We start from the raw sequence: 16,651 nt of genomic DNA on the forward strand, positions 1-16,651 counted from the left end.
GTCATGGAATATTTATCTGCTTGTAGACTTATGTTTCTTTTTACCTTCTCTCTAAAAGGAAAGTCAAGAAAGGAGTCAGTGAAAATCTGTTAGAAGTCTTCCAGGGAGAATGCTGAGAGGGCTGGAGTTGAGAGGAAGATTAGGGTAGGGGGAATATTATATTATCTGACTTTTTTCAAATTAGATTCCATTTAGTGGGGCCCTGATCCTCAGGAAAGCAAATTACACAGTTTTTTGTCAAGAAAAAGAAAAAGTGAGGGATCACTAGGACTCGAGCTTCTTGCAGTCTTCATCCAACATGAGGAACTAGAAATGCTTGTACAGCTTCAGTGACATGGGTAGAGACAACTTTTTGTCTAAATAATGTATAGATTGATGGTTCACTTCCTCTCCTGGAAAGCAAATTATTAGTGTTTGAACTTGGATTTTTACTGTATGATTCCTTTGTTGTGGCTGAATACTGTTACATATATGTGGAATATATCAGTAATTTAACACACAAATGATTGGCTCAGATATTATGAAAAATATTGTAGGTGTCTCCACTGAGGACTGAAAGTGTTTTACAGGTGATTGCTTGGCTCTAGAAAGCATCTTCTCACAGACCTGAGTGCATCATCTGAGAAGCTGAGTTTGAGGCATGCTCTCAAACTCACAGAATTTGAGCTTTTTTTTGGTTGTTCTAGGGTACAGAAATAAGTAATCTAATGGCTGATGTCATCACAGATGAGGAGTGCTGTTGCTGGGGAAACTTGGATCCATAGGTTCTCAAACCTGTAGGTAAAAACACTGCAAGAAGCACAAGTTGAAGCCAAATAAATTTGAATGGCATATAACCAGTTAAAATGCCTTTAAAATTCCAAGGAAAGATTCTTGTTTTTTTCATATCAATATTTAATGCCTTTCTGGAAGATGCACTTTAAGCAAACATCTACCACTAAATGTATTTGTTATGGTTTATTGCAGAAGTAGATAAGAGAATTTTAATGACCAGTGATAGGTGGGTGGCGAGACAGTATGCAAGAGGTCAGATTGGAGTGTCTCATTGGCCCTTTTAGCCTGAAATCAAGAATATGTCAAGATTTTGGTTGATTGGTTGGTTGTTTGGTTAGGGTTTTTTTCTCTTTGTTTTGTCCTGACAACTTAAATGTTTGTCCCAAGTAGTTATTCATTATCCACCTTAGTTATTAATGGGCTGGAAAATACTTCATGACCCTTGTGTGATACAAATATTCAAAACAGTAAATATTGCAAAGCTTTTGTTATTCCAAACAAGGAATACGTACCAATTCCTTTTTTCTTTTCTCAGTCTACTTAACAGTTTTTCCATGTCTGTCTAGCAAAAAAAAAAAAAAAAAACCAAAAAACCCCCAAAAAAAAACGTTCAGTAGTTAAGCTTTCCCTTATCCTTAGTGTAAGTAAAAATTTCTTAACAAGCCCTACAATATTATCTGTGTAGTAAGACCAAATGGCGAATACTTACATAAAGCAGACAAATACAGACTAGTCTTTGACAGAGAGGTGAAAATTAAGTGTTACTTTTCCATCCCAGTGATAATATTTCTTGTGGTACTTGCTTGCATTTCTTCTGGAATATCTGGCTTAAATAATAATGTAAGTGTTTAAAAACAAATATAACATAAAAATCATGTCAATTCTTTTCTCTCTGAAAATTACAGCTCAGACAAGGACCATCTCCAGAAGCCAAGTTCACCTCTGAACTGTGCACAAGCTACTAAGCCTTTGTAACACTACAGCCAGACAGATCCCACACAGAAGCTACTCATGTTTTTATTCAAAGACCATCTGGACATACCTGATATACTGCTACAGGATTTAGAAAGAAAGAATGTGTTTCAACATTTTTCTCTTAATTTCTTATTTAAACTGAGCCTTACATAGCTACAAATAAAATTGGCAAATCTTTAGAAGCTTTATTTTTCTTTTAGAATTACAAATTAATAACCAAGCCATCTGAACTCTGGAATTTATTTCTTTATACACCTACTATTTTACCTGATAGGGGAAAGCATATTATGCCAGATTCAATACCCCAAGAGAGCTGAGGCTGCTGCAGCTCTGTGCCATGTGTCCTACCAAATGTCTTCCCAACTGGACCAATATATATGGAGCATATGTATATACACATACATACATAACACATATATATGTCTACATAGGCACACACACACACACACATATATATATATATATGTGTGTGTGTGTAAATCAGGTCATGCACACAGATAACACAAACAAATGCAAAACATTCACGTGAGCACACATATGAGTTTCACTATTAGAGACCTCTAGGACCAGCACCTCTGTTTAACACAACTTTTTCATCTCCAAACCAACTAAATCCATCCCATTACTCTGTTTAAGGGTTCTTCTCTTAAATATTCCATACTGAGTCCTGTGCAAACATGAATTGCACTTTACAGTATTAGCTGTAACTTTAGCTTGCTGTAGAAGGAAAATGGATATACGATAGTAAAAAAGACATGGAAAGATTTGGAAAAGGAATAGTACAAATTTAAAAACAAGATCTGTTTCATTTTGTATCTGTCACAAAGTGTTAACTCTAGGGAATAGTGTGCTTGAGTGCATGAACAGCCAAAGGGAGTGGAAATTAGAAGCTCAAATTCTGCATTAGGATGTCAGGAGCAGGAACGTTGCTGGAAACTGTACATTTATTACTGTACAATATAGCTGACAGATCCAGATGACTAGAAAAGTCACCTCCATTCCTACTTCGAGGGATTGCTTTGGGCATCAATACACATTTTTATTGTCTCCTCTTATAGCTGTCAAATGTCGGGGAGTCAGACTTCTAACAACACATGGCATGGGGGTTTGTGATTTCCAGAATAAATCTGAGCTCTCTAGTATATTAGTAGCATTTAAAATGAGTAGTGTATAAAAAGTAGTATATAAAAAGTAGTATTTAAAATGTGTAGTTTAGTGGAACATAAAAAGATTTGATAGCTCTACCTCATGGTTCCACTGGCTAATAAATCTGTTTGATCCTTCCAGTTTCTTAATTTTCAGCAAATCACAAATCTTTCTTAAGAGGCCCCTGCTTTTTCAGACATGTCATTGATCTTGGGATATTTTATGGCATTTCAGATGCTGGACCAAAAATGCATTGCTGAGTCAGCTTTCCAACTAGGAGACTGTTATCAGGAAGCATTGTGACAATATCATTAAAAATTTGTGTGGGAGAATGTTTTCTTAAACAATAAACTCATTCCTTACCAGTTCAGAAGAGGCTGGGCTGGCTTTAATGATTCTTCTGGAGAGAGATGACTCATGATGTTAGTGAAAAAAGAAGAAAATGCAGGCTATCCTGAAGCTTTGAAACAAGGTGGGGGCTATTTGTTCTGTGATCCACCTTTAAAAAACATACCGTCTATAACAGTTATCTATTTGTTAGGTAATAATTATGTGTGGCAGTGTCTTAGTTTGGAGTGAATCTAAAGGATCTCCTAACTTAGGAAAAGCATCAATGAAATACTGATGGAGTTCTCAAGTCTCACGCTTTCAGGGCTCACACTTTTCCCTCCTGTCTCTCACTTCCTGCCTTAGCAGTACCTCCCATGTCAGCACTGTGCTACTGCAGCCTCCTGGCTGCTCTGGAACTCCAGGCACCTGCCCAGCCAGGCACAGTCTCTGCCCTAAAAGGGGAGCAGGCACATGGGAGTCAAGATGTGAGAATGCAGAGGTGATACTATAGCCCCCTGCTGTCCCTCTGCATATAAGCTGATGCTAAAATGTGTGTCTGTCTTGTAACTTCTTGCACCAATTCAACATTCAGCTTCATACCCAGAGGAGTAACCTCACATATCAGGAGAATCTATAGGTAACAGTTTAATTGTAAATCTTTCTCTCTGATGACCAGGGAGGGAACATGAGGAATGTCAGGGAAGTTCACTGTGGACACTGCGGAAAGGTTCTTCACTGAGAGGGTGATCTGGCACTGGAACAGGCTCCACTGGGAATTGGTCATTACTCCAAGCCTATCAGAGTTCAAGGAGTGTCTGGACAATGCTCTGTGGTTTATTGTTTGGTAGTCCTGCATGGAGCAGAGAGTTAGACTTGATGATCCTTATGGATCCCTTCCAGCTTGAAATATTCTCATGATTCATCTTTTTGGCAAGCCTGCTTCATGTTTTAAACAACTTGAATTTGACTGAATGAAGATTCTCCCTGTCAAGTGATAACAAGAAAATATCTACAAAATAATTTTCTAGGAAGTTTCTTCCTATTACAGTTCTCTTCCCCAGTGGATTTGGGGAGCAGTGCCACGGAGGGCAGGCTGCAGAGCTGCAGCACTACAGCAGTGCTGTGGTTTAGATCAGCCAGCTTTCCCGGGGAGATGCTGAAGTTTACAGTACTGAATTTTTCAGTAGAAGTCAGAAACACATGATTTTAAGTAAATAATACATGCTAACTTAGCCACAGCAGCATAAAAAGACCATAAATTTCATCTTGCTAAGCAAATTCATCTTTAAACCTACACTGACATTCTGTGTTGTAAATCTGAGACTGGCAGTGCAGCATCATACTTCATGGTCTGAACATTAATCCTGGGGTACTTAGTGGGAACTTTGCATTGATTTATGAGCAGATAATAATATTGGTTATAAGGGTTAAAAAAGCTGACTGAGAACACACTCTGGCCTTGTATTTGGTCTTTTCCTTAATATTTATCTTATGTTATTCTGGAATATTTTTCAGCAGCTTTTTATTGATCTAACAGTTTTATTGTTGAATTCTGCTAATTTTGGTGTGTGATGGACATATATACATTTGTGAAAGAAATGTGATTAAATCTCACAAAATGCCAGTAGTGGAAATTGGCATATAATCCTAATATTGTTTCATTGAGACTTGAAATCCAGTTTAAGAAATGCAGGTGGCTTCTCAGTACTTGAATAAGTTTTTTATATCTTCTATACCATGTATCTGTAGGATTGTACTGAAGACTGTCTGTACATAAGTCGTAGAAGAAAAAACAAGTTATTCTATAGCAAGATATGAATGGTGAACTTTGATATCACGTATTATTTTTTCTCATGTCAAATTACAAACCTTTATTGCTTGAACTACCTCAGGTTTTCTGTGTACTGAGAATTTACATGGGAATAAAACTTGGCAAATTGCCTTCATACTATTCTCTAAATGGGTTCTGATAAATATTTATAATGTCTTCTCACTGCTCAAATACAGATTCTAACTGGCCTTATTCAAGATTCAGTTATTCTTGGGATTAACCCTGAAATCCTATTACCAAGCCTAAAGCAGCAGGGGAAAAAAAAAAAAAAAGGAAAAGAAAATGACAAAGCCGGATTTAGCTACAAAATGAAAGCCTGGTGAAATCAGATCTATTTCACTATTGCTCATTTAATACGTATAGATACAACTGGGTCACCAAGCTGATTTAGCCACGAGGTAGAAGTAGCATAGCAACAAACCTCAGTGCATTGAAAGTCAACAGCAGTAGTATCTAAGTCTTTAGCAAAGTCACTACATTTTCCTCAACTTTCAGTTTTCCTGCAGAGGTGTTATTGATTTATTAACCTATTGGGTATTTTAAATGTGTTTTATTTCTATAGAAAGTTTAAGTGTGGAAATTGCTTCCTGGTTCCTGTTTACAATATTTTCTATAAAAGATAAACACTTATGAATGTTTAAAAATGCACCACTTTCATGCTGTTTAAGTGAGGTTCTCATTTCATGTCAGAAATTTTTGGAAAGGGAAATATTCCTAGAGGTTTTTTTTGTGTATTGTGTTTTGTTTATGTTTGTTTTTATTTTGTTTGGTTTAGGTTATTTTTGTTTCGTTTGGTTTTAGTTTTTGGGTTGTTTGGTTTTTTGTTTGTTCATTTGTTTTTAGGGGATTGGTTTGGGTTGTTTTTTTCTTAGAAATGCAAATCCAGAAGATTCTGATTAAACATGGTATGTTGAATCAATATATATCAGTAAACAAACTGAAAGAAAAAGGAGCCAGTAGGTAAGGATGATTGGGAAAATCTGAATTTTTAAAAAGACCTGGTCCTACTTGCTTTATGTTATCACTTCCACAGATTTTGGAGGCACAGAAGGACATTTAGAAAATAGCTGGTTTACAGCTTTTCCTTAATTTTCATCCTCCTACAGTTGGGACCTCTTGTGTTCAAGATGTGGAAATTTTCCTTTAAGGAGGAAATTTAGATTTTAATATGTGTGATTTTTCAACTATTTAGAACACGAATATTTTTTTATTGTTTTAGTTGAAATGAAAATTTAATGCTAGTTATAGAAAGCACCAAAGTCCTCCACCAGAAATGTAAAATTCCACATTTCATGGTACTGTTAAGACCAGTTTAAATCTTTTTGTTTTAGTGCCACCTAGTGACTGAAACTTGAAAACTTTTTTTGACGATTTCGATTTATTGGCGTTTGGTTTTGCAATTTGCAGTAATGAGATGCTTTACAGAAGATTTTTGTCCTTTCCAAACTGAATCACAGAGTTTTTGCTGAATTCTTATACTTCCTTTCTTCATTTCAGACATCTTCTCCAGGGTTTTATTTTCATCCTCCCCTTATTACGCCTTATACTGTCTTCTTAATTAAAACACTAGTCTGCAGGGTCTTTTTGTTCATTCTTTGACCTGCATATCCACAAAGTAGAACAGATATAGGCAATAAACCAATATTTCTATTTTACTTCCCTTGAATTCCCTAATAACCTCATGTTGTGGTAGCAATTTTAATAATTTTATTAGAAGGATTTCCAGGTTGAGATTGTGGAAAAGAGGAGGCTTTTAGCAATGCATAAGTAACTATTCTGGAATTAGAAGAGGTGTTCAGAATGACAGTCTCATATTTTCTGTAAGTTCAACTCTTGGGGCACTGGGTTTGCAGAGGTCCATGTGGCTGGAGGAGCCCACAGCTCAGTGGAACTTCCCAAGGGAGGGGAAAGCTCTCAAGCATTTTAATCTTTTGCTGCAGTTCTTTATAATTTTTCACTGCTTTTTTTTTCACTTGGTTTTCACAAGTTGATCCTCTTCTGAATCAGAAGATAAAGTCCTTGTAAAACTGTCAGATTAGTATTTCTGTCTCAGACCTCCTCCAGGATGACAAAGTTCAAGCAGCATTAGGTTCAAAGCCCTTCATTTGGACTTTCATATTAAGTTGAATAGGTTTTCTTATCTTTCAGGTTATTGAGTTGCCCCATATATGACCTGAGATTGTACTGGTGGTATGAGGTCAATGAGATTGAGTTCTCTTGAGACTTTTTATGCCCCAGTAGCAGGCTTAGTTATTCCTGCCAAAACCTGTGACGAGAAGGTCTTAATTTCCTCAGAACAGAGGATTGTTCTGGGACATCCCAGAGGTGGAGAATGAAATAGGATATAAATAAATGGGGTAGTGAGAAATAATCCAGTGGAAACTGCATCTAGATCCTACACCTTGCAGGTATAATTACAAGACAGATTTAATTATATTAATACTTCATGAAGCTTTAAAATAAAAGCTCAAGGTTATCCTGTTTTCCATGATTTACAATTGTTTTGCTGAAAGCCTATTTTATTTTAGCTTAGATAAGGAATAAGCTTTTCATATACTTGAAAAAAATAGAAGCTGTCATTGATGGTGACAGACTCTGTAGCGTGGCTTTACATTTGAACAATTGAATGGTTTGCCTCCAAATGTCATACATTGTTTTGTAAGTGAATCACTGAGCCCATGGCATCATAAAAAAATTCTATTTATTTCCTTTTTTCCGATAGCACTTTTGTTGCATGTGTTTATATTTACTGCAATAATTAGGGGGAATGCCAGGCTGATAAATACCCAACTGACATAATTCACATAGATACACTGAGAGTACTTTGTTCAATAAAGCTTGGATTGTAATTACCTTAATTTTACACCTTTGATAGGATTTGATTTTGTAAGAACATGGACTTGCTGAAATGTCATATAGTTTTTGAAAGCTTACATGTTCATTCTTCAGTTAAATACTAAGTGATTGTGTTTTCAAGAAATCTTGGGAACTGAAATAAGCATTATTATGGTATAGACAATGTGACCAGTAATCAGTGAAGGCTTAGAGCAGTTATTTTGGCTTGTAAATTAAGATGTGTAAATTTTTACAAATCTTAATGTGTAAAAAATCATAGTGCCACTATTGATATTATGTTTCAGATAACTAAAATCTACCTCAGTTTGGCTAACTCTAAGTTTTGAATGATCCTGGTGTTTGCCACATATTAAAAGTCAGTTTTAAGGATTTTCTCTTTTACCGTTAAAATCCTTCCATTACTTCAATACTTTACTGGAGTTCTGATTAATTAAATTCACCCCTGAATTTTCTTTCCCTCTTTATCAGCATTTCATCAGTCAGATTTGAACCTTGCCTTCATGTCCTAGCAAACAGGGAAATGTTCATTCTGGAGGATTGCTGTTCCATCTAGTGATTCCTTCATCGAATCACAAACTCTGCTCATCTGCCTTTCTGACTGGCATTCACATTAATGTTGACTGATGTCTCTGCAAACAGCTGGCTCATACATTTGCTTAATTAAATTAGAGCATTTGCAGACTTTGGTTGATGTAATCTCCATGCTACAAATGTGTCATTTCTCTCCTTCATTTTACATCAGCATTTGTGCATCTACAGATGCAGATGCTTTGATTTGACCCTTTGTTCACTTTACAGAGTGTGTGAGAGCAGTGCGGTGCAGTTTAATGTCTAAGAGTAGTATAGCAGTTTCCTTGTCAGCTCCCTGCACAGTTTGAATCAGCATTCCTTAAAATATTTTCAAAATAATTTCTGTAGCCATAATTACCAATCCATGTGCTGGATACCTCCTGACCTTCTTACAAATAATTATCCTGATATATTTGCAGAACTGGTAGCAAATGACTTAGATTGGCAGTTTAATGTTATTGACATTCCAGGGAGAAATTTTCTCTTGTCACTAAATTTTCACTTGAATGTCTAAACTGCTGTTTGCTATAGCCAAGACAAGGCATGCACAGGCCATAGGATTGAAGTTAGGATTTCTTTTATATTAAGTCATTAAATAATTTCTATATAATATCACTGGTGAAGCAGAGGAGTATTTTCACTTTATTTTTTCAGATGAAATTGACTTGTGTAGGGCAGAGCTCCCTACTAGATAAAGTTTTGGGTTTTTTGTTTGTTTTTTTTTTACTTTCCAGATACAATTTTTGCACTTTTACCACAACTCACAATTTGAATTGGTTTCCAGACCTTGTCTTTATAAAATTACTTTATGTCTGTAATTTTCCTATCATGGCTAAAAATTTAGGTTGAGGCAAACTGAAATAATTCCATAATTGTTTTCATTTCCACATGGTTTATGTTTCCAATAATCATTAGGTGATTTAATGGTTACTTCTATGAGAAGCTTTTATTGGAAGCACTGTTGAAGCTGTCAGAGTTTTGCATTAGAGTGAACTGGTTACAGCTGTGTGATCATTTCATGGTTTTGGTTAAGCAGCAAAAAAGGCTGTGTTTTTTTGGTCCCAAAAATATTCTTTTTTGAGCAATATGGAATACATTAAGGAGGTACAGTGTAAACCCCTAATAACATTAATTGAAATACTAGGCGTTATTAAAAATGGTTTAATATTATTAATCCTTTAAGTTTGGTTTGTTATAAGTGTTGTACATTTACAGGTTGGTATTTGCTGCTGAAAGCAGTTCTCCCTCTGTACTTTGTGCCTGGTACTCAGTGCTTTATTTTAGAAGTGTAAGTAGCTGAGCATTTATTGAAACCTATGACCTTATTTACCTTTTTACCTACAGAGCACTGTTGAACTAGCTAGCAGTGGTGAGATTTAAGCCAACAAGGCTTGATTTTTATGTTATTTTAAGGCTTTGCACCAGGTTGACAGCATAAAATTACATTTATGTTTACTTTCACTGAACATCCATAATCAGGAAGAGGCAAAATAATCTGCTTTCAGTTGAAATGTAAATTGTGAGGTCTGTATTTTAGTATACATGAATATATGTATATTTATATGGAGACAAATATAAAAGCAATCTTAAACTGATTTCCACTTGTGCAGACAATATTTTGCACTTAAAAAATTTTCTGTGTGTGTTTTTACATAATGTCAGAATATCATATAAATTTCTTTTCAGGGAGTAGTCTTTATGGATATGTGAATAAGACAGTAGAAGTATGTGTTTTCTCAAGACACAAATTTCTATTGCTATCATCAGTATTCTCATATTTGCAGCTGTACTCTCCTGTGCTTCCAAGAGTGTATTTTGTTTTCCATAATTTTTACATATCAGTTGAGTCTGATCTGCAAGTTACATTGTAAAACGCCAAACTAATTCATGCAATATGGAAGTCACCTGATAACCAATATTTTTCAGGGGATTAAAAAAGTTAAAATATATCTTTATCTATTTTTTTTAATTTCCACAACTCTGCATTTCTAAGTTTTATTTCTTTATGTAAACTTGAAACAAAATTTGTGTGATTTTTTCCACTGTAGTAGATTTTTTGGGTTGCTACAGAGTAAAGTATCATATTCCTTTTTTTTTTAAATATTTAGACTCATTTTGGATTCTCCAGTCACTACTGGTTGATCTCAGCGTAGTGGAAATGAAAATCTAGGTTTGACATTCTTTATCTCATGAACATCCAGAAAACATGAATCTTTACTGCTACAGTACACAGAAAAGAAAATTAACTGTCTTTAATACTATTTCTATTTATTTTTCAGTTCAATAATAATGCTCAGAATGTCAGTTGCTTTAATCATCTTGTCCAAGCTAATGTGAGGAACAAGAAGAAACTGAAAGAAGCTGTTTATAAAATCTCTGCTAAAGGAATTACGGATTACAAAAAAGGCTTTAGCTATGCTTTTGAACAGCTGCTAAATGTAAGTATTTAAGTATGATCTGTCTGCTGTCAAGTGAAGAAGGAGAACTGGAATATTCAGCAGGCCACTGCATGCTCCTTCATCGTGTAACTAAGTGGTAGAAATGCAAACCTATATTTAGCAAGTAAATTTATCCCAACAATGTTTTCTCATTACAGGTTCCCCATCAGGTTGCTAAGACTTTGGAATTAATTTGGTTTTCAATCTGTTTTGCTTTGTTCATTCAGCTGTTTTTTCATTTTACATGTAATTCACAGCTGACACATACTTGTGGTAGTGGTTGACTTGCAGTTAATTTTAAAATGGAAAGATCTGTGTTACTGTGTTATTATTTCAATTTTACCACATCATCTCCTAGCAATGATTAGTTAACATACAATTTCACACTTGTTAGAAGTCATAAATACTTTACCATGGTTTGAGCAAGATAGAGGGGAGGAAATGAGTTAGTTAATAGAGGAATACTGGGCACTGATGATGCCTAAATCATAGTCTGCACTCACTGAGACTATTCTAATTCCTTTCTCTTTCTCATGTAAAAAAGAATAACTTCATCAAAAATTAAATGCATTGGTTCTATATTTTAAATACATTGCATTTTCTAACCAGACACTAGCTTTTTGAATAGAAGTGTTTCCCATTTTCAGCAAATATTTGGTGTTCACCAGTAAATTTTAAATGGTTCATGTAGTTGTTAAAAATATATTTCTACTTCTCATCTTCCTGAAGTAGGCACATGATATCTTAAACCTTAGCTTAAATAAAGCTGTATCACTTTACAGCAGGTAAGCTGTAGCTTAAGTATTCTTATCCTTACTGGTTTTGGTTTTGTTTTGGTTTGGGTTTTTTGTGGTTTTTGTTTAGGTGGGGGTTTTTTGTTTTGTTTATTTTTTGTTGGTTTTTTTGTTTGTTTGTGGGTTTTGGGTGGTTTTTTGTGGGGTTTTTTTTGTTTGGTTGTTTTGTTTTTTTTTTTTTTTGTGGTTGTGGTTTTGGTTTTTGTTTTTTTTTTTTTTTTATTTACATTTTTTTCCCCAATCTGCCAGATTCTGAAATTCAGGACACTTCCCTGACATTGTATATGCAGTTTAAAGGCTAGCTAGTTCTGCTATAAAAAATTATAACCTTGTAAAATTTTGATGGAGAAAAAGGAAATGCAATGTTTTTATGGAAATTTTCTCAGCACTATTCAGAGTAGCAGAGGAGTGGAGGGAGAAAAGAGTGGGTGTCCTCTGCTGATGGTTATATAAAACCACAAACAATATTTTGAAGTCTGTTGGATATTTCGGACCAGGCTGGGTGGCATTTTCCCTGTTCTGCACATGTTGACATTTTATGCAGAGGCAACCAGGAAGAAAATAAATTTTGCCAAATATGTTCCTCATAACATTGATATTTGCTTAAAGTTATGGATTACATTTGGTGCAGCACCAGGTACATACTTGGTGTACAGGCAACATTAACAAAAGCTGAACACAGGGGAAGCCTCAAACTGGACTTTTTTGTAGGACTAAAATATTGCTTAAAAAATAATTGGAGATGGGTGTTAAAGTGGGACCATCTCTTTTGTAGCTGGAGACAGAAGTGTGATTAGCCTCCCATGATCTCTGCAAGCCTAGAAGTTATGACTGGACATTGTGGATTGCACAAATTGCCAAATCTGTTTAGCAGGAAGAGTAAAGGGCTGGTGATGGGTTTAGGCCAAGGCTCTGGTGATAAGACAATATAATATGGTGGTATAATACAGGCTTAAATTAAAAAAAAAAAATGCTTTGGGATAGCAGCCAGTTATATGAATTCAAATAATCCAATTGCTTTAAGGTCCAAATAAATGAAGTATTTCTCAAATTTTCAAAATAATTTTGTGGGTACTGTTTCTGGATGACAGTTATTTCAAACACTTTTCCAGTATACTAAATTAATGTTTCATACCATGAAAAAAATTGCTGTTTGATGTGTTTCTAAATGGAAATAGACACTCAAGCTTTTTCAGCATAATAATTCATGTGATTAACAATAATCTGGATTACATAAATTTCATACAGCATTTCCCTATTATTTATTGTTACACTAACTTTCTTCTTTGAAAAGCATAATACTTCAGCTTCGGCAGTTCAGGAGGATTTTTTCCCTCATACTTTACTATCTATGGTTTCTTAAAGAAAACTTAGTGAGAAATGCATTCCTGAAGTGTCATGTCACAAAATATAATTGTAACCTGCCACTTACAGAGTTAATTTTAAAGATGTGAAACTTGTTTAAAACAAAAGTAATTTTAGATGCAGTATAAAATAGATCATGTCTTTCTTGCCTGTTTGAAAGGAAAAATAAGACCTATTATTATATTTGCAAGGACCCTCATGGCAGGAAGGAATGATGAATATGACTCCATGCTCTCAGAAGGCTAATTTATTATTTTATTATACTATATTATATTAAAGAATACTATACTATACTAAACTAAAGAATACAGAAAGGATACTTACAGCATGCTAAAAAGGTAATAATGAAAACTCCTGACTCTCTCCAGAGTCCCGACACAGCCTGGCCCTGATTGGCCAATGAGACAAAACAACTCACACCAGAATCCAACCTGGCAATCACCTGTGGGTAAACAATCTCCAAACATATTCCACACATGAGCACAACACAGGAGAAGCAAATGAGATAAGAATTGTTTTAGTTTTTCTCTGAGGCCTCTCAGCTTCCCAGGAGAAAAATCCTGAGCAAAGGAATTTTTCTGGAGAATGTGAATGCCTCAACCTCTATCAAATAAAAGAGAGAGCTAAAAATTATTACATACCACAATTCCTCTTGTATTCTTTTGTTGTTTAAGCTAAGAAGTTGTTTCTTGTCCTGGGGAAGCTCCTGTATAGGCAACACATTCCCATTCAGCTTTGGCCCATTGGACTGCTAAGGCAGACTGTTCAGAAAAATGATGAAATTATAGCATCAGATTTTCACAATCTGTAATGGATTCACTCCCTGAACCAGTATCTCTCCATTTTAGACCGAAAGAGGCTGGGGAGGAGGAAGATGTATTTTAAGTTCCTTAGAGATCATCTGGTTCCAACACCCCTGCCATGGACAGGGGCATCTTTCACTAGACCAGGCTGCTCTGAGCTCTATTCAGCCTGGCCTTAAACAGTTCAAGGGATGGGGTAATACAATATGATTTGAATTTATTCATGTTCAGATTTCCAATAATGTTTGGGGGCTAAAATCTTGGATATTTTTTTCTATGAATTTAGTGTCTTGGTTTAGACACCATGTAGTGTAAGTAATGCCCTTCTCTAAGTATGAGGAGATGAGAGAAAACTGCTTTTTTCTGATTCTGTGTAAGCATATGCTGAGTAAGTCACAGAAAAGTCCTGCTTTAGTCAGTGAAAGCAAAGCCTGGCTCAAGTTTCTATTGCCCATAATAGTGCTTCTTTCAAATCACTAGGAAAGTTCCATGATATGAGCAAATTTTGGTCCCCTTCTTTGTCTCTCTGATCTTATTTTGGTCTATATATTAAATCACTGTAGATGTAGGTGAATTTCTTTATTTATGAGGTATCCAACCCTACTTTTATTACTTTTTTAATACCAAGAGAATTGCAGCCCGAAGCAGTATCTTGCAAGTTATATTTCACAAGCGAAAAATGGTCATAAATTATTTAATCCCAACTGAAACACAGTGTGCTGATGAGGCTGGAGAGAAAGTATTGATTTAAGCCAGGTATTATATGTTGCTACATGTAAGGGATCTGAGCTAAATTCTTTGGGATTTTTTTTTTCACAAATTATTAGATTTTGAAGTAGTAATATTAAGAAAAGAAGTAATTATTCACTGAATATTGAGCAGGAATTAGACCAGTGAGTAGAATGAAAAGTGGCAAAGGGGAGTGGGATCATCACACCTGACCAGTCTAGTGACAGTCACTAGCCAAAGGAATAAAGCAGGAGGGAACTGGGGACTTTGTAAGGAAACTCTCCTATTTATCTTCCTGACTCTGAGTAAATTCATAGAGCAAAATTGAGGCTCATGGAAGGAGAACTTGAATTTCTTTCCCTGGACCTCTAAGGGTTTTACTCGGTCACATCCAGCTACTCACAAGTACCAAGGTACCATTTGTATGCAGCACAAAGAGCAAGGAATGGCTGCAGAAGTAATAAGCAATTTGCTTAGAGTCTAACTTTAAGTGAATAAAAAGGAGCCAAAATTCATGCTCACCCCTATTGATCTGGCTGTGGAACAACGTTGTTATTTCTTTGCAAAACACACTGCCTTTTTCTCAGGGGCTTTGCTAGTTACTTTGATGAATTAGGAGTCATAGGGGCTTCTTCTTAATTCTATTTCAGGCTTGCTGTCCAGAAATAATGGAACATGCTCTATTTTTCAGCTCTAAGGTGCAACATAGTTGGAAAAGTAGGTGATGGAGAGATTTTAATAATCTAGGTGGCCATATTTTGGCTACAATATATTATCTAAACCTTATTCTAAAATACTTTTCTAAAGATTAGCTATTCATTTGACAGTATTAATAATTTTAAGAACAACAAAAAAATTAAAGACTTGAAAGATGAAGCTCAATTTAAGGAAATATGACAAAAACATTTCAAAACTTATAAGGTGAATATCCTTTAGGATGCTTAACAGAAATTTGATTCAAGCAGTCAGCAAGCTGGACAGTTTTTGTGGCTACATAAAACTTTTGAGTCCAACATAAAAAAATAAGCATTGAGTAATTCATTACATGTCCATAAAAAAAGTAAGGATGAGAAAAGAGAAGAGTAAAAATATTTTGAGATTCTCACTGTGCAAGTTTCATGCAGAACATCTGTCCAGGAGCACCGTGGGGTTGATGTGATGAGTATGAGCTAAAGAGCTCTCCTTGTGTTTGTGGAGGTGAAATGAACTACCAAATCCCTATTCCACTTTCTTGTGCTGGATCTGAAGTGACTCATATTTAAGTACCATGGAACAGAAAAGTGGCTTTGGTTTATTTTATTTGTTTTTCGTAGAGGGGGGTATTGAATGAAATTCTAAAATATTTATGTTTTGACATTACCATGTTAAAGTAGTAAGTGTGTAGCTATAAAAGCCATCAGATATAATAGTTGTTATTCCCTATAGCCTGAAATATAAAAACTCTTCTGTTTGTATCTCCTACAGCACAGTGTCTCCAGAGCTAACTGCAATAAGATTATTATGCTGTTTACAGATGGTGGTGAAGAAAGAGCACAAGAAATTTTCCACAAATATAATGAAGACAAAAAAGTGAGTGATATATGAAAAATTTTACTATATGAAATACAACAGCATAAATGTATAAAGTACTTTAAAATAACTTATTAGTATTGATCCTTAGGACACTAAAATCTTTTTCAATCTATAATATTTAATTGAAAAATCATAAAATATATTTAATGTTTTACACTTTGTGACTTCATTGGTCTCAAGTGATGCAGAAGTATACTGTAAACCATAAAGAACTCAGCTTTCTATTGATACCGTTCTTGCATTAGAGTAATTCCTGAATTATCCAGCAGAAACAGGTAGTTAAATGATATATGTGTACCTCTGTCTCCTCACTGCAAATATCTTCTATGTGCATTTATTGTTTGCTAGACAAAGGCAAATGAGAACTCAAGGTTAGAATCTGAATTTGAATAGATTTGGGCTGGAACAAACCCACATTTTTCCCAGTGAGGTTAATTATACCTTTGAATGTCTTAACAAGAAGGGGGA

The 16,651-nt window shown here is 35.1% G+C and overlaps 1 protein-coding gene across 4 annotated transcripts in view; it reads left to right on the forward strand.

Moving 5' to 3' along the window:
• Positions 1-16,651, forward strand: part of CACNA2D1 (calcium voltage-gated channel auxiliary subunit alpha2delta 1) — a 359,436-nt gene that overhangs the window by 267,415 nt on the left and 75,370 nt on the right. For all 4 annotated transcript variants that reach the window (XM_064421876.1, XM_064421879.1, XM_064421878.1 and 1 more), the window contains 2 exons: positions 10,762-10,920; positions 16,076-16,180. In XM_064421876.1, coding sequence (XP_064277946.1) covers positions 10,762-10,920; positions 16,076-16,180 — 264 coding nt within the window. The remainder of the gene's footprint in view (positions 1-10,761; positions 10,921-16,075; positions 16,181-16,651) is intronic.

Source organism: Passer domesticus, chromosome 5, assembly GCF_036417665.1.
Source record: "Passer domesticus isolate bPasDom1 chromosome 5, bPasDom1.hap1, whole genome shotgun sequence".
In the NCBI taxonomy this organism is placed as follows: Eukaryota; Metazoa; Chordata; class Aves; order Passeriformes; family Passeridae; genus Passer; species Passer domesticus.